The 20,027-nt window shown below is 45.2% G+C and overlaps 2 protein-coding genes across 3 annotated transcripts; both read right to left on the bottom strand.

The window, feature by feature from the left end:
* Positions 1-2,982: 2,982 nt before the first annotated feature.
* LOC123052049 (uncharacterized) lies at positions 2,983-4,812 on the bottom strand. The gene is made up of 2 exons (XM_044475100.1): positions 3,509-4,812; positions 2,983-3,409 (listed from the first exon to the last, which is right to left on the bottom strand). The coding sequence occupies exons 1-2, from the start codon at positions 4,481-4,483 to the stop codon at positions 3,257-3,259; spliced, it is 1,128 nt and encodes a 375-aa protein (XP_044331035.1). The 5' UTR covers positions 4,484-4,812; the 3' UTR covers positions 2,983-3,256.
* A 2,152-nt stretch (positions 4,813-6,964) lies between these two features.
* Positions 6,965-19,794, bottom strand: LOC123052047 (ATP-dependent RNA helicase DEAH12, chloroplastic). 2 transcript variants are annotated; one of them, XR_006424427.1, is made up of 9 exons: positions 18,829-19,794; positions 15,429-18,582; positions 10,228-11,470; positions 9,779-9,861; positions 9,593-9,668; positions 9,413-9,493; positions 9,118-9,227; positions 8,613-8,717; positions 6,965-7,596 (listed from the first exon to the last, which is right to left on the bottom strand). XR_006424427.1 is itself a non-coding variant. In XM_044475099.1 (7 exons), exons 1-6 carry the CDS (start codon positions 19,636-19,638, stop codon positions 9,427-9,429), a joined length of 5,433 nt encoding a protein of 1,810 aa, XP_044331034.1. In that variant the 5' UTR covers positions 19,639-19,794; the 3' UTR covers positions 9,114-9,227; positions 9,413-9,426. The 2 variants fall into 2 exon arrangements, 1 of the variants encoding a protein (XP_044331034.1); XM_044475099.1 differs by lacking the exons at positions 6,965-7,596; positions 8,613-8,717 and having other exon boundaries at positions 9,114-9,227.
* Between the last annotated feature and the right edge of the window lie 233 nt (positions 19,795-20,027).

The following is a 20,027-nucleotide window of genomic DNA, read 5'->3' as shown; positions in this document are numbered from 1 at the left end:
CGCGTCACTCCCGCTTACGATCTACGAGGGTACGTAGACGACACTCTCCCCTCTCGTTTCTATGCATCACCATGATCTTGCGTGTGCGTAGGAATATTTTTGAAATTACTACGTTTCCCAACAGATCACACATAAGCTAACTGTACACATACTTCCGAGAACCTTACCCTATATGATCTACATATAACCATAACTGTTATGCAAAACGATCACAGATCATTTTCTATCAGGGCCTAGACTACATGACCCATTACCAGTGATATCTGGTAATTACAAATAATCAAGTATCTCATGAGACAACAAATATCACACATGAGCATCAAGTACAGGTATCTTCCAAACCCAAGGTGATTTGTTTCATTTAGCGTAAAGCCAAATTTCAGTTTAGGTGTGTCCATGCGTACTACTTATGGGTTGGATAGAAACACGTAGTACAATAGGGGTTCATCTGCTAGAATTATGACGAAAGTCAAAACAATTACTTCTCGAATCCTTTTTTTAGGACTCTTGTATCAGTTTAAACTTTCTCCACTTCTGCATTCATGCTCTCGAGCTATGTTAACAAAAGCAAACTACGTCAATACCAGTAAACAGACCTGACACCCCAAGTTGTATGTGAAGGGTTCTGATCGTGAAGGGAAAATACTTACATGAAAACACAACTGAGCATTGTCCACCTGGCTGGATAGGTGTGTATTAATGATGCTCGCAACTGGTATAAACCGGGAAAAATCGTTCATGAATAACTCAACCTGAATCATGGATTGCTCTCCATAGTCTGCCATGCATATGTGCATGCTATATCAAGAAAATCAGCAATTCCAATAAGATACTAAACCTATCCAATGGTTCGTATCTAGATGTTTCCCCTACTAAAAATTCACATCGACTTGTCATCAGGAGCTTCCTTGCTGCAAAATCCACACAAAAAAATAAAAATCAAACTGGTTCAGTTCTATCTGAATCAATTGATGCCCGCACGTGGTGGAGAGCCCTAGGACTCGATACTGAAATCAGTAGATGGGTACCATCACAATCGGCAGTGGAATCAGACTGGAAATCGTCAGATGGTTTCCTGCAAACTGGGTCCTGCCGGAGGGCCGTAAAATGAGGCCTCAGCCGCCGTGCCGAATGCAGATGAGAGCCGGGCCACCGGTCCTGCCGAAGAGGCGTCTGACGGGAGCCTGGCTGCCGGGCCGAACGAAGAGGGTAGCTGAGACAATGGTCCTGCCTAAGGAGGCTCCAGAGGCGGTGGTCGGCGCGGAAGGCAGAGGAGGCGTCGGTTGCCGCGAGTTGGACTTGGAGGTCGAGCGGCGGTAGGCGCGGGTGGTGTCGCGCGCGGTGCAGGAGGCGTGTGCGGAGGGGAGCCCCGGGACCGGGAGGGGGCTCGGCGGCGAGAGGTGGAGCGGCAGGGAGGGGTCGAGGGGGGTGGAGGCGAGCGCGGTGGAGAAGAGGTACGTGGAAGAGATGGACGGATGGGCTTCTGTTGGGCTCCCTTTATCCATTATTACACCGACTCGTCGTCTACACACCACGGAGACCTCTTCGGTTACCAGAGTCGAATCACACGATTTCTTTTAAAACAAATGCTGACGTGGAGAGCTGCACAAAGTAAAAAAAAGCAATTGATGAGGTGGCAAGGCTGCTGAGGTGGATAGCCTACATGTTAAGAGAAATAGGATAGTGGGGATGAACTATTTAGGTATTATAGATACTCAACACACAAGGTTACTCATCAATTTATATTGTCATATACACCAAAACCCACTTAAGGATAAAGTTGCACTTTCAATCTCCCCGTTTTGGGTGTACAATGACAATACGAATTGAGTTCATAAGATATGGAATTGGGGTTTGAGGTCGTCTAGGATAAATGAGAGGACTCACAAGGCTGAGAGGGCTTTCTTGTGGTCGGGTACCGACAAAACAATTGGCGTCAAATGTGATTAATTGGGTAACGGTTTGTAGTCCCAAGGATCCGGGGGGCCTAGGTGTGCTTCACCTTGAGAAATTGTCCTATACTCTAAGATTGAGATGGCCATGGTATGAATGGAAATAGTCTTCAAGGATGTGGGTGGGCATGGGGAACCCGTGCGATGAGGCGGACTTGACCTATTATATTCTTCTACCACCATCACAATGAGTAATGGCGCTTGTGCCCCTTTTTGCGACTCCCTGTGGCTTAACGATAAAAAGCCAAAGGACATTGCCCCCCACCCTTATCTACGTGGTCTCACTGGGGAAGAATTGGGAAGTGTGGGAAGCCATGATGGATGATGCGTGGATCCACAAGACAAAAAATCAGTTCCCTCCTATCCATGGAACACTTCCATAAGTTCGTCTTCCTTTGGGCATGCTTTCGTAAAATTCAACTCAGCGCAAACACCAAGGATGGATTGTGTGGAAACACACAGAAAGCAGTCACTACTCGGAAGCCACCGCATACAACACACAATACAGCGGTTCGACACATTCGTCCATGATGAAGAGTTCAATGTGGGTGCATGGGCGCTGCCAAAGGCCAACTTTTTTGCATGGTCAGAATAGAACTTGGACCGCCGATCAGTCAGCCAAGCGAAGTTGGCAAAATCATGGCCTTTGCCCCTTGTGCAAAAGAGTGCAAAAATCTACGGCAATCTTCTCTTCTAGTGTGGATTCACCCTAAGGCTATAGAACTTGACCAAGTAGTGGCTATGCCTTGATGCCATCGAAACTCCTCTTAGTTGGCGGAGTGCTCGCTCGAAGAATGATGGATCAACAAGTGAAGCAACAACAAGCCTAATAGAAGGCCATTGCCTCCCGCAACATGGTCATTTCTTGGATGAATTCAAACGAGAAAATGCTAGAAATTTCTGCCATAAATCGGCGACGCCCACAATGCTACTTGATGTCATCAAGAAAGAGGCATCACTTTGGACTACTACCAGCGCGAAGCATTCGAGACAAATAATGCTGAGAGCATAAAACGTAAAACCTACTCCATTGTAGCACTTAAACTTTTCGCAAACCTTGTATAAACTGCTTAATTAATGAGATTATCGTTTTTTGTACAAATTATATGTTCTTCTGAATAAAAGGACAACGCTTCTGCCGATTGTTCAAGAAAAAAAGGTGTGGTGCTTTCCAAAAATACTCCCCCCTAAAATAATATATTTCGTTTTAGCAATTCAATTTGAACTGTTAAAACGACATATATATTATGGTACAGAGGGAGTGTATAAGAAACAAAAATGCTTTTTTTCCAAAAAATTCTGCATCAGGGAACGAAACTAGTGCAGAGCTGTTTGTTGTCGTCTCCGGTGTAACCGGGGGAACCATCTTCAGCGTCCATCTTCTTCTCTAGCTCAGCAAGAGCTTTGGTGAGAGACCTCACGTCCAAAGCTTCGCCCAATGCACCATCGGAATCATACTGAAACATACATAGAGTAGCATCAGTTTTACCAGTATTTTGCCAATAAATTAAGCAAGCAATGTTAGAAAACTACAGTAGAAGAGAGGAGATGGACACCTTCTCCAGCCGTAGAAGACGCTCCTCCGGATCCAGACGATCAGCGCCGATCTTGCTGGGACTAAGGAGCAGGCGGAGGTGAGGCCGAAGGAACTCGGCGCAGTGCGACCCGAGGTTGCAGGCCGGGAAGGCGGACTCGCAGCCGAGCTGGTAGAAGGGGCAGTTGGCGAGCTTCATGGGGCAGACGGTGACGCAGTGCCGGTCCATCTGGCGCCGGGCGACGGCGAGGCCGCAGCGCTGCTCGCAGGGGAGGAGCTTGAAGGCGCACGCCTCGTCGTGCGCGTCGGCGCGGCAGGCGGAGACCTCGGCCCGGCAGCCCTGGGCCTGGTTCCGGCACCGCACGGGCCTGAATCGGCAGCGCGCGGCGACGTGGTCGGCGAGCTCCTCATGGGTCTCCAGCTCGTCGCGGCAGCAGAACCGGCCGCCGCCGTCGTCCAGGCCGCGGAGGAGGTCCCGCGCGACGGCCTCCCGCCTCTCGACCGGCCAGAAGCGGCTCGCCTCCATCTCCTCGACGAGGTCCTCGATCCGGTCGTCGCGGCCGTCGTCGCCGCCGCCCAGGTACGGCAGCCAGCCGGCGATGGAGACGGCGACGCTCCTCTTGCTGCCCGCGAAGTCGTCCAGGAAGACGGCCAGCGCCTCGGCCGGGTCATCGCGGTCGATCGGATCCTCCTCCTCCTCCGCCTCGGGCGGGCTGCTGCTGCGGTGCGCGACGTAGCGCACCAGCTCCGCGCGCAGCTGGACGGCGAGCGCGGAGGAGGGGCTCCCGAGGGTGCTGTCGACGCACGCCGCGGCCAGGCCCGGGAGCAGCAGCTGCGCCAGCTTGTGCACCACCTGGATGTCGCAGTTGGGGCAGGGCAGGAGGGTGGTTCGACCAGCCGGGCCCTCCCCCTCGCCGCCGCCGCCGCCGCCGCCTCCTGCTCCTCTTGTGATCCTTCTCCCCGGATCTGCTTCGACCACCGGGGCCTCCAATTCCATGGCGCGGCTTTCAGCTTCTCGCCGCGGCCTCAGCTGCACGCCGATGACACGCCGAGGACGCAGTTGCAGCCTTGCAGGGCGAATACAGGTTGAAGCGAAATTCTGATCGGATTGTAGAGGTCGTCTAATTTCTTGCGGTGAGCAAAACTAAGTCAACTCACGGGCTAGGACGGGAGAGAGGAGACAAGAAAAGTAAGAGGAGGGATTTTATTTCAGCGAAAGAAATCGATTATTTCCTTTGTTCCGCTGGTGGGAGGGTGAACAGTTTTATTCGGAAATGCTCTCCTGCGGCCGTCTATCCGGTGGCAATTAGTACCTATTTTCTTTTCTCACCTGGCCATCTTATACAATGCAAGTTGCTTAATAAAATGAACCGAGTCTAAGTAGGATCCCGGTTATCAAAATATATACGTACATGAGGGTTTCTTGAGAGAAGAGCCGGCATCGCCCGCATATACTTTCCCCTCGCCTCCCGGCTGCCACCTGGCGTTGGGACCTTGGATTTTAAGAGTTTTATGTTCTTCGCCGGCATGGTTTTGTGAGAATAAAGCTATTCTCGTTCTTTTCTGACAGTGCCACGAAACTAGAGAGGTTTGTGTCTCGCACATCCGATTATTCGGTAATGAATTTATGTTATTGTGTCAAACTGTTTTCGTTGGTTTGATTATGTCTGGAGTTGTATTTTTTCCTCAACACCATAGTGAAGATCTTGTGATTCAACGGCATACACTTTGAAACGTTCATCCAAGCCGATCACTTAAGGCTTCCCGTCTCTTTGGATGTACGACTCATGGGGCTTCCAGAAACCTTCATTGGTAGTCAAATTCATGTGAGCGAAAGGGTGATCGAATCGCTGCTTCGATTTAATTGCAGTCCTTTTACTGAAAAAATTGGAGTATTTCGTTTTGCAAAGATTGATACCACATAGATGTTTTCGACAGATATCATTGTAATTCTTAGTCACTATAATTACTTTGTATTTTTTTGGATTTTAGATCCAAAGCACGGTACATATGTTCCTAAAAAAAGTGAACCAAGTTTTTATTAAGCATCAATGTTTATCTTTACAAGAGGGATGTTCCTCTATAAATAAGCATCTATGCAAAAAAAACGATTTTTTTTCTTGCATTGAACAAGGCCTAAAAAACAACTACCGTGGTTGAGCAAGCAGATTGCATATATGGTATGAAAAACGCTTTCTTTCATCCGACTGATTTCTCGCTGGCGCAAACCGCCTCGCGCGTCGTCCGATCGAGCGAGATCGTGCGGCTCCTATCATGCGCGCGATCAACCAGGGACGCAGGCCCGCCCAGGCTGCCAGGCCGTTCAGCTCTCCTTTTTTTCTACCACTCCTATTGCAACATTAAGTCATTACTCATGCATTCACTTCTCATCCTCACGAGTCACGACCTCACCCTTTCATCTCACATCCACTAGCCTCCTGACGCGACGCTCCTCACAGCGATGAGCCAGCGAAACGGGGAAGCGGACGGGAGGAAGGAGAGCGGAGGCGAGCGCATAGTCATCCCGACCGTGGCAATGCTTTCATGACCATGACGACTTCGACAGCCACAAAAATACGCCAACGACTAGGGCGACGAGGCATGCCATGACAGCGTTGACGACGAGGCATGCTTCAATGGTCGTGACGATGCTTCGACGACGATGACGACAACGTCGATGAATGGTCGTGGCAATGCTTCCATGATCATGACGACTTCGACGACCACAACAATGCTTCAACGACGACGACGACAACGTCGATGAATGGCCGTGGCAATGCTTCCATGATCATGATGACTTCGACGACCACAACAATGCTTCAACGACTAGGCCGGCGAGGTATGCCATGACAGTGATGACGACCGCAACCATGCAACAAGGCATGCTTCAATGGTCGTGGTGATGCTTCGACGATCACGACGACATCGACGACTACGGAAATGCTTCAACGACCACCACGACGAAGCGCCAGTTGCGCAGGCTTGTTGGACCGCAGTCAAGCGCCAGTTGCGCGGGCTGGGACTGCACTGCAGCGTGTGCTAGAGGAGTTGAAGTCGAACGGACGGCTCTCATCTATCTAATCGAACGGTGTATGAGGCGGTTTATCTTCGGTTTTGCATCAGCCGGATTACGCGTAGTAGCAGCCATATGGTATATGCAGGACTGAAGGACATCCTAGTAATACAATAGAAGGCGAACTTGAATGACCAACACAACACAGCGTGTTTGCCATGTCGTCTCCACTTCTCCCTCACCACTTCAGTAGTGGTGGTGCAGCAAACCTCCACGCATTCTGTGCCGGGCACAACGCCACCACACAACCTGCAAATAAACATTATTATTATCGCACTGCAGTACGGTTCTACTTGCTTAGCATGACTACGATCACAAATCATCGCACTGCAGTACGGTTCTTACATCGATCTGAACTTGGATGGGTACTATCTTTGGGTGAGAAATAGGCTGCATCCCTGTCGGTAGTTCCGAAAAAAAAAACATCGATGCCGCACACGTTGATTTTGTACATCAGCTTATATCTATTTTCGCAATGATACACAGGAAAACTACACTGGCAAATTGAGTGTTTCATGTGAACAAATTAAACAAGGAAAGTGAGCTCTACATACATGATGTAAAGCAATCTGAAGAACTGAAGCCTCAACTATGCATAGCCGTTCGGCTAGCAACGAGAACATTGCACGTTTTCCACCTCCATGATCCCAACGCAGCAGCAACTCTCCTGCCCTACCTAGTCGCATGGTATCCACGAATGGCAGCTGAGATCGCCTTACAACAGCTATCCGTCAACTCACATCAAAACCACCATGCGCAATGCTGCTCCACATGAGTAATATCAGGATCACACCATGCGACCAATCACCTCCTTGAATCGAGGCCACCCTGCAAAATTTTCGTCCATAAAGGGGCAACCAAGATTGCACAACCACACCAATCACCTTGCAAATCCCCACTAAGCGTTCTCTGCAGGGCTTCTGTAGAACTCGCATTCCTGTCAGCTTCCCAAAGTTCCACAACAAGTTCCACGCCCTCATTCAGGAAGTCTGCCGCCGCCCTTTGAGAAGACAAGTGCGCTGATGCTATGTTTGATCCTGAAGAAGTGCAAAGATTAGTTCGTCCAAAGGAATCTCAGTGACCGATTAGAACTTAGAAAGGGGTGTGGAATGCAGTGTAGAAAGTTAGAAACACAGATGATCAATTGTGCACCCTTGACAAAACAAAGTCAGATGAAGTATTGTTAGGAAGGAAATCCACAAGTGCAAGGCTCACACCAACAGCACCCAGGGGTTTGGTTTTCTGCCCAGGTTATCAAATACAAGTCTGAACAATGAAATCAGTTGACAGTCTTTTCATTTTGTTCCTATGACAGGCACTCACAGGACAAGATATTGTGGCACCACCGTCATAACAATTATATAACTACCTGGTTTTCTCATTTTGAGAAATTACAAGCATTTCAATGTCTCAAGATCATGATAGGAAGCCGCACAGCGGATTTTTAAGTGAGATTAAAATGTCTTGGATGGCTACAGTACAGATATATTGCAGGAAGTTGTCGACCCCACTTTTCCTTCTACATTTTGCCACTTCTCCCCGTTTCCATCTTTAGGATGAATATATTATATCACAAAATACTCCCTCCGTCCGAAATTACTGTCGCTCAAACGGATGTATCTAGCATTGAAATACGTCTAGATACATCCATTGACCCCAACTAATTCCGGACAGGGGAAGTATACATTATGTACCCTATTCACTGCTTCAGTTCTAAAGCCACAAGATCCATTTCATGATCCAGTCTCCTTTCCCTTTTTTTAACACAGGCCAAAAGCCTTCCTGTTGGAGGTACATTACCTATTTCTCCTTTTCAGGACAACAGTGACAAAGGAACAATGAAAGAGCTACACAACAGAATGGCTGGTGCAGTGGTAAGCACTTTTCTGCCATGGTTATCCATTGCCTGCCAAATCTACTTCCATGGGCAAGTACAAAACAGAAAGGTTTTGAATGATTCCTTGTAGTTACCAGGTAAAGATTTCGTGCCATCTGCAGTCCAAAATAAAAAGGTTTTGGATGATTCCTTGAAGTTATATGTAGTACAACTTACATGTGTCTTATCCCAAGCATGTTCCATCAACATATCATGACGCCCTCCAACGGCTAGCAACTTTTCATGGGACCTTGACACAGGATTAACTTATTTTTAGTAGACCTGTGATGAAACATAGTTAATTGCATGTACCATAGTGATGGCTAATAAGATGTTAAAATAACAGTATAGTATGATTTGCACATTTTTGCAGATCCTCTTTTATACCATGTAACTTACTCTACTCAAAGTCTTTGCATAGCTTCTGCTAAACAATTAACAGTTAACTCTAGAGACGCACTCAACACCAATAAATATAGATACAAAAATGTTTTTGTACCATTAAAAAAACATCTCCAATCTAGCAACTGTACTAGTATTTTCTAAGGAAACAGGAAGTAAAACAAATATATAGTGCAGCAGAACAAAACAGAAATCCATCCATACATTCACACAACTAAAATAGCTATTACACTCATAAAATTAAAAAAAAAATCAATAAGTATATCAACTTGTTACAGACCTGACTAGCAGAACCGGACATAGCAAATGGTTTCCGGGTGTCCGTTGGCATAACGAAGTTCTAGCATCTCTCCTCCTCGAGTTAGGATCTTCAAGTCTTTCTGGTTTCCACTAAAAATTTGCAAATAATAATAATACAAATGTCAGTATGGAGCCCACTTTTTCATAAATCAAATGTTCATCAGCTAAGTGGACTACAATTCCAGCACCCTTATTTTCAGTAAATTTCCCATCCCATGCAAGGGTGATATCTGGAACCTTTTCGCTCATTGTCACTAAAAAACCTCTTTGCTAACCTCAATGACCGAATCTAGGATTTCCCTGACATCATTTTCACAAGCAGATCAGTAATGGCGGCTAGCTTCTCATGTATCGTCCTGTATGGCAAACAAAAGAACAATAGAAAAGCTATCAATATTGCTGAAAATCAATTTTTGAAAATTAGGACTAATTAGATAGCTCTTCAACTTGTAGACCTTTCGGCAAGCATTGACAATAGCAGACTGTACTTGCTGCGTGAATGTCTTTGCGTGCCCCCGGTCCGCTTCTTCCCTTTAAACAGAAGCATGTGCACGAAAGGCAAAAGCAAAAAAACTTGAATCTAAAAGCAAACTATGAATTTGAATGTTATGAAGTAAACAAACATTTGTATTACAAAATACCATGGTCTCCAATGAGAATGGTCCAATTATTCGATCTAGCCCCATTAACATCACCAGAAAAAACTCTGATCCAGAGAATAAGCCTGCAAGAAATAAAATTGAATAACTTATTTCCATAAAAGGGGCAAAAGGATGTCACAAGAAAGACAATAAAAAGTACCAGAGATCAATCTAGAGAGGGTATGAGGCAATAACTTGCTGGATATAAGGATGCAGTGTTGAGCTTGATCTGCACTCGGGAGACAAATCTCACCACAAGTTTCTCTCTGCCTCCACACCTCCCTCTCGAGCCTCACCCAGACGGAACAGAATGAAATGGCATGGCAAACAAGAAGCGAAAAAGTAACTAGAAACAGTAATTCATTACTTGGCCATGGCCTGCCTTCTGAAACTACATCTGGGTTCTACTACACATTTACACAATGTCCACAAAGGACTGGTGCACAGACCTGAGATGGCCATAACACTCCTCGCTGCTCCTGAAGTTCTCCAAACAAACCCAGCAAATGTGGCTGCCGCACCTGCACTCAACATGGTTGCAGCCATCAGCTTTCTCAATTGTGTATCCACAGGAAGGGCAGCTCTTCACATTCGCCTTCCCTTTGCGCCATTCAAGCAGCGTCAAGTCTGGGTCTTCCTTGTATTCTTTGTAAGCCTCGCATGATATGAAAGGATGATACTCGAAATGACACTTGGTGCATATCTCCACATAGCAAGCCCCACAAGAAAAAGGTTTGGTTTCTGCATCTGGAGCTGCCACTTGGTAGATGGATTGGCAATCAGGTGTTGGGCAGAAGCGGTACATTCCTGCTCTAGATGCAACAAATGCCCTCAAGGAAGCTCTGAATAGGTCCTCCAGCTTCTCATTTGACAGGAGATGCTTCAGGTCTACAACAAGGAGAGGCTCCTTGCACCCAGTTTTCAGGCAACAAATAGGGAACCCATCATGTGATTTCATCGCAGATTCACACTGATCCATCAGACAAGCCAGACAAAACATGTGCCCACATGATTCAAGCCTAAAAGGATCTTCTATCTCACACAAGCAAATAGGGCATGCATCCTCTGACGGCTCACTGTAATCCACCCTTTGATTATCTTCTTTGCCTCCAACATTCTCTGATGCAAGTTGAACCAGGGAACTGTGTTTAAAGGAGGCTAACTCAAAGATCATCCTTTCCACCCTTCGCTTATCCTCCTTACTGCCCCAAACTTTAAGTAAATGGCGGTGTTGGTGTAACTCAACCTTTATCTCAGGCATCTCTTTGTTAAACCCTTCCAGATCAACTCCAAAGTTTTCTACCGTTTTCTTCATCAAGTCTGGAGGGAGGTTGTGGCCACGAAGACAAATTTCAAGAGGCTTCTTCTCAAGTAGTTGTCGAAGTGCATGAACCAATTTCACCTCCGCTGCAGCCATCTGTTCTTGGTGTCCAAAGACTTTAATATTTAGACTTTGCCTGTCATACATAATGTAAGTACCAGTTTCTTGTTCAATTGATTTCAAATGTGCTACACCATCACGGGACAAGAGCAGTTGAACTGCACTTAATGTCAGATCAGGGTGGTTTATGGTTTTGCCTTTCATCAAAATCTCAAGTGGCCTTCTCAAATCTGCTATTGTTTTCGTGGCATTTGCTGTGAGCTTTAATCGAAAAATGCCATTCTCGGTCTTTTCAAAATTGTAAGATACACCTGCATGAAGTAGAAAAAGATATGACTTTAAGCCCACCAGCAGACAGAAATATTTTGCAGTCTCAAAGAACTAAACAAACAATACAAAGGTGGGAACGGAGCTATGTAAGATTAACAGCATAGCATGAGATTCAGGGTAATGAAGGCAAGGAACAGGACATCCCTATTTACTAATGCTACATATTCTTGGATGCTTACGTTAGTTGCAGTCTCGCAGCTAATCTACATATATTAGTGTATCTGCCAGTGAAGTTTACAGTGGTACTTAAAAGAAACTTACATCTGAGCACAAACATCACATACCACTGAATTTACACAGGAAGTAGTTACAAACCAACGGACCAACACACCATACAAATGCTGTATGTATGCATATACTGCCACCATGCAAAATTACTGCAGCACAGTATTTTCAAAACCGTGGCGACGTTAAACCACAGTATTCCAATGCCTGGGCAATGAATACTCCTGTTTCTACAAACCATAGTTTCCTCAGTTTGGTTTAAAAAAGAGGGCAAGACCTCTTTTTAATATACCGCGAAAATGCTACAGTATCGGAGATACTATGGTTTATAAAAAAACGTGGTACTTGCTGACGCCAAACACATCAAGTTTTAAAAACTATGGTTTAAAAAAAAACACGGCATTCTACAAAAACTCCAAAAATACTTAGCTGGCAAATGCAGCCTGCAGTATTAGACCTTGGAAACAAGCAAGCCAGTGATAGATTACACATGGCTACTCTGGCATGTTTACACACATTAATTAGGCCATATCTCCTTGGCATTGTTGCATTTACCTTGTTTGGCTCTCATGAATTGGGCCTAAATTAAAGAACTGGAATTGGGTTCTAGAAATAGGGGTGTTTGGCTACCACAAGAGTTGGAATCACAAACTTCAAACCCAATTCCAGTGAGTTAGAATATGTCCAAACAACTTAACTATCAGCAAAGAATCAAATGGACTCAGCATTATGCAGAAAGTTGCTCCTCTATGCACCAAGTCACTCCCCAAAAATTTAGATAATTTCCTGAGAATTTTATGGCGTGAACACGAGGTTGAAAATTCAAATACCAAGTTTTACAAATCCATCTGCACAAGTTTTTTTTCAAGAAAACACAAAGGATTTGCACTTCATTGCATTGAAAAGATGGGGAGAGTACAGTCCTCCTAGGAGGCTAGTGTTACAAGGGTCAGGTTCCCCTTCAGTGGACATCCCAGGATGTGGGCAGAACAACCCTGTGCCCCGGCTTGTGCCGAACATTTAGTGTGACTCACTTGCATAAATTGATCCACCAAATAAGCTCAAAGTTACTCCCCAGCACGTGGACCATGATATTTCAAATAATTTTGTGGAAAATTTAGTGTGAACGTGGGGTTGAAAATTTAAATCCAAAGTTTTACGAAGGCCATCTGCACAAGTATGTGGGACCCACTTGCACGAATTCTAAAATGCAAAATTTCGTAGAACAAATACTTCCATTTCATGTGACATTCAAACATATATAATGAAACTGGAATCTTTTAGAATAAAATACAGATCCATCAGAATTGGGTTTGGGATCTAATTGAATGAATCAAAATCAATTCTTGGAAGAGAAACAAGGTGTAAGAGCATTCCTGGTAAAAAGGGGACTAAAAAAGTACAAAAAAGGTACTTAAACACCAAATACTGTGAGCAAAGTTTGGAATAAGGTCAGCAGATGGGAAAAGGCATCTATAAATTAAATATGCTAGAATAGCAGCTTCATAGGAGTTGATTTATGATTTTGTGCTGAACCTGGTAAACAAACAAATAGGTGGTCTTTCCAGAATTCTGAAACAAAAGTTTTTCCCTCACATCTCGGTCACTTCTACTTTTTTGTTATTTTGTAATCCCCAGGGTATGATCCCCTTTGATGGTCGAAGATACAGTAGAGGGAAGGGATTCGATAATAGATGATTCTTATGGCTATTCACACATCAACAAAATAGTGGTTTTAGCCGAACACCAGTCACAAAGTATTTGAGCATACATCAGACCCACATATGGAGCAGAAGCGAGTTCAATGAGATATGCAAGGTGCACTATGTTAACATTAATCTTGCCGAGTGACTTAACAGCAAGATCAAGAAATTGAAGTTTCTTCCAGTGGTTGACTCGATAATAGCAAGGTCTCAAATTCTTACCAAGTGTTGTCAGTGCACTCAATGCAAAGTCTAGGGGTTTGGTGCTAAAACAGAAGAGGGGTTCAAGCCATGAAGCTGAAGTGTATTGACAGTTTGACACTGACAGAATGGCATAGAGTGGAGGCATCCAGTTGAATTGTTGAAAAGAACATGCAGCGGCAAACAGTGGCAAGTTTCTGTACTGCAATGTGAGCCTGATGTGTTCATCACTTCAATTAGAGGAGCTGAAGGTTATATACTTGTATGATGAATTTTACACAGTGCAGAGTTATAAAGCAGCTTATGCAGATAATATCAAAGCTATGACAGGGAATATGCAGTGGGTGTTAATTGATCCAGGGTTCACGATTCATCCTTCAGTTCAGAGACCTCTATAATAAAAGCTCTTAACAGACCTCCTGGGAGGCCAAGAAGGAACATGATTGGGGCATGAGAGATGTGGACTAGAAGCATGGGAGAGGAAGCTCCAGTGGATAAGTAGTCATATGATGAAACATTGCAAGGAACCTGTACAGCTAGAAGGCACTGGAGCAAGCTCTGCAAGGTAAGCATTCAAATTAATCTTGCTCCATGTTAGCTTAATTCAACACTAGTTGGCATGCAACATTTGAACCATTGTAAAGGGATGCCGGAACAAAAAGAAGAGGCAAAAGAAGTGTCAGGAGATGGGGAGAAAGCTGCAAGCCTGCAATACTAGGATCCAACCAAGTAATGAATGTGATGATCATGAAACTTCAGTGGCATGCTAGCCAACTACAAAAACCACTGCTGCCCAGCATGCAATACAAGGAGCACGAAGAGACTTGCAATTTGATTGTTTATCAGATGCTTATGTGCCCTGATGGCTCATAATGATGCCAAAAACTGTAATGGCTGCGAAGGTACGTTTTTTAACTTTAACTTGTGAAGCTACATTAAACCTGATGCTTTTGTAATGATGCTAGATAATAAGATGGCAAGGACTTGTACTGATAAGTAGAATCTGATGTTAGGCAGCTAGTTCTGATGGATCACCTGAAAAACAGGTCTTTCACAATGTTATCATGCTTATGATGCTTGCTTAAAACCTGATGCTATTGTGATGGACATCTGGAAAATGAGTTAGCAAAATCTTGAAACCTGATGCTTATGTCGCTGATTTTTCTTTAGTGCTATATTGCTCAATATTTTTCTTTCACCGTTTCTGTGAATGGACAAAGAGTGACTGAAAATGACATGGGAGATACAATGCTTCTATTAATCCATAATTTCTACATGAGTTATCTTCTACTTCACCCACCCTGAATACATCAGCATGGTCTAAATAAGGTCTTGCAGACCCCAAAATAAATGTATCAGCTTGCAAGCCACGGTCCAGATGCTCAAAGAATCACTAAATAGACTTAAGCAGTACAAGGGCATTTTCGGGTGAAGTCTTGCCCTGGCTAGTCAAACAGAGCTAACCTGAAGGTAATGTGGGGATGTGGCAAAATATAGCTGAGAAGAAGGGAGCAATGGTATCAGCATAATTACAGTAGAAGTAAGGAGAGAATGAGAGTGGGTCTTCAGTAGTGGCAAAAACATATAACAAACAAAAAACTAGAGAAAGAACAAAGCAAAGTCCTAAGGAGATAAGGGGCCTTGATGAATTTCCAGGAAAAAGATGGCTCAAAAGTCTGCCAACTCATATAAAACTGACTAAATGAATAAACAGAAAGAATAAATAAATGAACCAAAATCTGGAATGTCATTCAACCATAGAACAGTGAAAAAGATCGAAGTGGATAGGAGATATGGAATGCAGGCATACCTTTTTGGCTTTGGAAACTCTCAAGCAGAGAAGCAACTTCCTGGCTGATAACATTGTAAACACGTACCGGACAGGACAGAGTGCTATGGAACACATGATTGCACTGTATTATCTGCCAAGGTTGACAACAAGGAAGAAAGTGCCCTTCAAGATGGTCCAGTGCTCTTGCAGCCTCTCGATGAAGGCTTCCATCAAAAGTTATAGTTGCTCTTGTCAGTGAATCATTTTCCTCCGGAGGAAACACCTCAACACGAAAATTCTGTCCAGGAAAACTCTTATTTGGCATGAATGGAGAAATTTCTCTGACCAGTTCTTCTTCACATGTAGAAACAGAGGGGCTAGCTATGGCATTTCCCTTGACCCTGAGCAAACGGATATTAAGGATTCTCCTTGCTGTTGTGCTACGAAAAGCATCATATAGTTCTGGCTCAGTGACATGCATTGGAATTCCTTCAGCAAAAACACAATTCTCATACTTAGTACTAACCCTGCACTTAATATACCTTCCACCAATTCCTAGGGCAAAGCAGTCATTTACAACAAATTCAGCTTCCCCGCTGGCACATGTTACTAGTGCACGTCCACTGCTGTATCTACGTGGCCAACATAATTTAGCTCTCACCGCAGGAAATGGTAATCCTCGATTATCGGAAGTACATACAGGAACTAATTTTAATGAGGAACCATTAAATTCTATGCCATTGAGTTTTGAAACAGCATCTTCAGCATTTTCAGGTTTCAGAAATGTAAACTTCCCCCATTTAATTCCATCTGAGGCTATCCGAAAACTTCCAGTGGATTTATGAAAATTAGCAACGCCAGAGACAATACTATCCACCAAGAAAATAAGCTCCTTGTCATCGATATCATGAGCATTTTGATGCAAAACCTCTACTGTTAGATACCTCCCCCCAAGTTCCAAATGCTTGATTTCAGCACCTGAACCAAATAGTGCAATAGGAGAACTGCCAGGCCTCCCAGGAAATAAATTTCTCTCTAGGCACTCGTTCCTCAATATCTTACCTTCACATTTCAAAGCACTGTTGACAGTGCAAAAGACTTTTTCCATATTCTGTTCCGTAGCAAATAACACAACTTCATTATTTTGAAAGTTAATTTCAACAGTTATTCGGTCATCCCTGCAATCTTCCTTGAGACGCGAGATGATCTTTTGCTGATTTTGGCCATATTTGCCACAAAACCTTCTCAGTAAGTTAGTACCGAGCCCACTAATCACTTTTATCTGCAATTTTTGTTCCTCCAGATGCTGAATGAAAGACACCGGGTGAATTGTATACAAGGCATCATGATCAACAGCGGTTACACATACCAAATATTGATTCGGGACTGACAAAATTTCTGTAAACACAACCCACTCTGGCTTGATGCCATAATTGAGCAATGAGGATGAGGGATGAAGGTTCACAACCTGACCTGTCGAAATCACCTGGTAACCAAACCTTTCATGTCCTAAAAACATGGCAAGATTACCTGTAAGTGATGATAGGATAATTCTCTTTAGATCCTTATCATGCACAGTGGGAGCCTCGGGATTCCAACGCCAATAACTTGGGATAATGATGTTCAGTTCATGCTTTAGACAGTTTTCAAGTTCTGATATGGTTTCCTGGCATCTCCTCATGGTCTTGGCATTGATGCTGTTCTGCCAGCACCACATATTTCTGTTGTCATGCCCATCTTCCCATTTCTTATAAACAGCAAGTAGAGTGAAAAGATCTCCATCTCGGTGACACAACCGGACCTTCTGAAGGTCAGCTTTATGTTTCTCCTCATCGGTGCCCACTCTACAAAATATGCTGCTAGAATTTGCCATAACAGCAGCTAGAACTACACCTTCCTTCCTCAAACCAACATCAAAGCAATCAAGCATAATTTTCCCAAGCCTTGGCTCAATCCCCAATTTGACCAGGTAGCGTCCAGTATCAGTCAGCTCAAAGCAATTAAGTCTATGTTTGACAGCACCCAACTGTTCAAGATTCTTCACAGCCATACTGATTGCTTCGGGATTTGGGGCATCAACAAACTCAAATTTCCGTGCATCTTTAACACCCAAAGCAAGTATTCTTAGAACAGCAGTGCCAAGATGAACTTTCCTGATCTCAGGTTCTTGATGCACATCCATCATACTGAAGTCAGCTTCAGAGTAAAGCCTGTAACACTTCCCTGCTCCTGTTCGACCTGCCCGGCCAGCACGTTGATTAGCAGAACTTTGGGAAATCCAATTAACTTTCAATACATTGAGACCACTACTGGGCACAAATCTGCTCTCCTTGGCTAGTCCAGAATCAACAACATACTTTACTTCTTTTATTGTCAGTGATGTTTCAGCCATATTCGTGCAGAAGATAATTTTTCTCTTTCCAGGATAGCTTTTAAAAACACGGCTCTGTTCTACATGGGAAAGCTTTCCATGCATAGGAAGTACCACGGCACTTGCATCGCTGAAATTTTCACAAGCCCATTCAACTTCCAGCTGAGATGTCAAGAAAGCAAGGACAGCACCCTCTTCTTCATTCTTGTGAATGATGCTTACCATCCTTACAACATCATTGACATAAGAAGCAGTTGCACAAGCATCACACATAGAGTTTGGCACAGCATTGGAGGAAGCCTCCACTGATACATCTGGGACATAATTAATTTCAACAGGAAAATTTCGCCCTTTAACATGGAATGTTTGACAGCCATAAAAGTAGTCAGCAAGTTTGTCAGCATCAGCAGTGGCAGACATTATAATGAGATGCAAATCCAACCTATCAAGCAGCTTCTTCTTGATCAAGGCTAAAAGAAGATCAGTGTTCAAGCTTCTTTCATGAGCTTCATCAACAATGATATATGAAATGCCATCCAGGCCCGTGTCGTTCATGCAGTGATGTAAAAGACAACTATCTGTGCAAAATATGATCTTCGAATTGAGGTCTTGAGAATTTAAAAAGGTTGAATATGACAACACGAAATTGTCTTCGTAGCAGCCGTTGCTTTCTTCATCCACTCTACGTGCCAATGACGTGGCAGCAATTTTTCGAGGTTGAGTACAGACAATTGAGCCATTAGCAGCAAGACCTGAGTCAGCAAGAAACTGAACTAACTGTGTGCTTTTCCCAGAACCAGTCTCCCCAATTAAGATCATAACCTGTAGAAACAGAGCTTGCATAATTTGGGTCACGAGTTTTGCAATGGTATGTCATAATTGATAATTCACAAAAAAAGAATAAAGTCAAACTAAATAAAGGGAAGTTTTGATATGCGGTACCTATAACTCGAGTCATGAGACAGACTAACTACAGCTAAGAGTGAAGTTCATAAAGGATCGAATGGCTCACACTACAAATTTGCAATGCTATCACAAATAAAACTGCAGAGGAACACGCGTCCTCACCTGATTATTAAAAATGTGATTGAGAATTTTTCTGCGGTATGCATAAATTGGTAGCCCCTCGTTGAGTCTCCTGCATTCACGAAGCATCATCATGTGCAACCTCGCGAAGTCCACATCCTCGCGTTCCCCAATCCCAAACACATCCACCCCCTCCTCCTCCTCATCATCGGTCCCACGTAACATGGCACGCCGTATGGAACTCATTGATGCTTTGTACTCGGCAATTTTGGCATCTACCAAGTCCTTCTCGGCCTCCAATGTTTTCTTCTGGAGATGGAGCTGGTCGAAGTCGCGGACGGAATTGCGACTGCGCAGGCGGTGTTCCAGAGACTGGATGGAGGCTGCGAGCTCAGCAGAGCGGGCGGCAGAACGGGAAACGAGGTCGGTGTCGAGGAGGCGGGAGGCGTGGGAGGCGAAGAGAGAGGCGATGAGTGGGAAGGCGTGGGCGGCAAGCGCGGCATTGGGGAGGTAGGGCGTGAGGAGGTGGAGGCCCTCGAGGCGGAGCGACCAGAGCTCGCGCGCTGCGGCCGCGGCGGCGGGAAGGAAGCGGAAGAGGAGGCGAGCGGCGTCGCGGCCGGAGGAGAATACGGAGAGGTTGTCGGGGGGCGGCGAGGGGAGATCGGCGACGAGCGCGTCAATCTCAGTGGCGGTCGGGGTGGAGATGTTGGGGCCCGCGCGGAAGAGGATGACGGCGAACCGCGGGGCCGATTGCGGCTGGCGGTGGCTCTGCTGGTGGTGCGGGCGGCAGTGCGGAGGCGGAGAACCCCAGTCCGGCGGGCGGAAGGGGCGGCAGTGATTGGATTGACGCATCGAGGCGGCGGAGGCGCGTCGAGAGAGGCACGGTGGGGCGGTGGAGCGTCGAGGGAGGATTGGTGGCGGGGGCGGCGGTGCGTCGGGGGAGGCGAGGTGGCGGCAGCGGCAGCGGCGCGACGAGGGTTTGCGGAGGTTTCCTTTGGGCCTTTGTTTTTCTCCGGAAGATATGTACGGCTTCTCTCAGAAAAAAAAAATGTAAAATTAAACTATTGGGTATCCAGGCGGTATTGTAATCAACCCGGATGAGGCGCGAAATGTGTACCATACTGTGTTTGTGTTGTGTTTGATGTGCGATGAACTTGCGAGAGAAACGGTCTTTTCTCCGCTAGGTCTCGGCATATACAACGCCATTTGCCCCTCTCGGGGTGTATCGGCTGCCAACATTA

The sequence above is a fragment of the Triticum aestivum genome, chromosome 2D, assembly GCF_018294505.1.
Source record: "Triticum aestivum cultivar Chinese Spring chromosome 2D, IWGSC CS RefSeq v2.1, whole genome shotgun sequence".
NCBI classification, from domain to species: domain Eukaryota; kingdom Viridiplantae; phylum Streptophyta; class Magnoliopsida; order Poales; family Poaceae; genus Triticum; species Triticum aestivum.
This window is presented reverse-complemented; position numbering and strand designations above follow the sequence as displayed.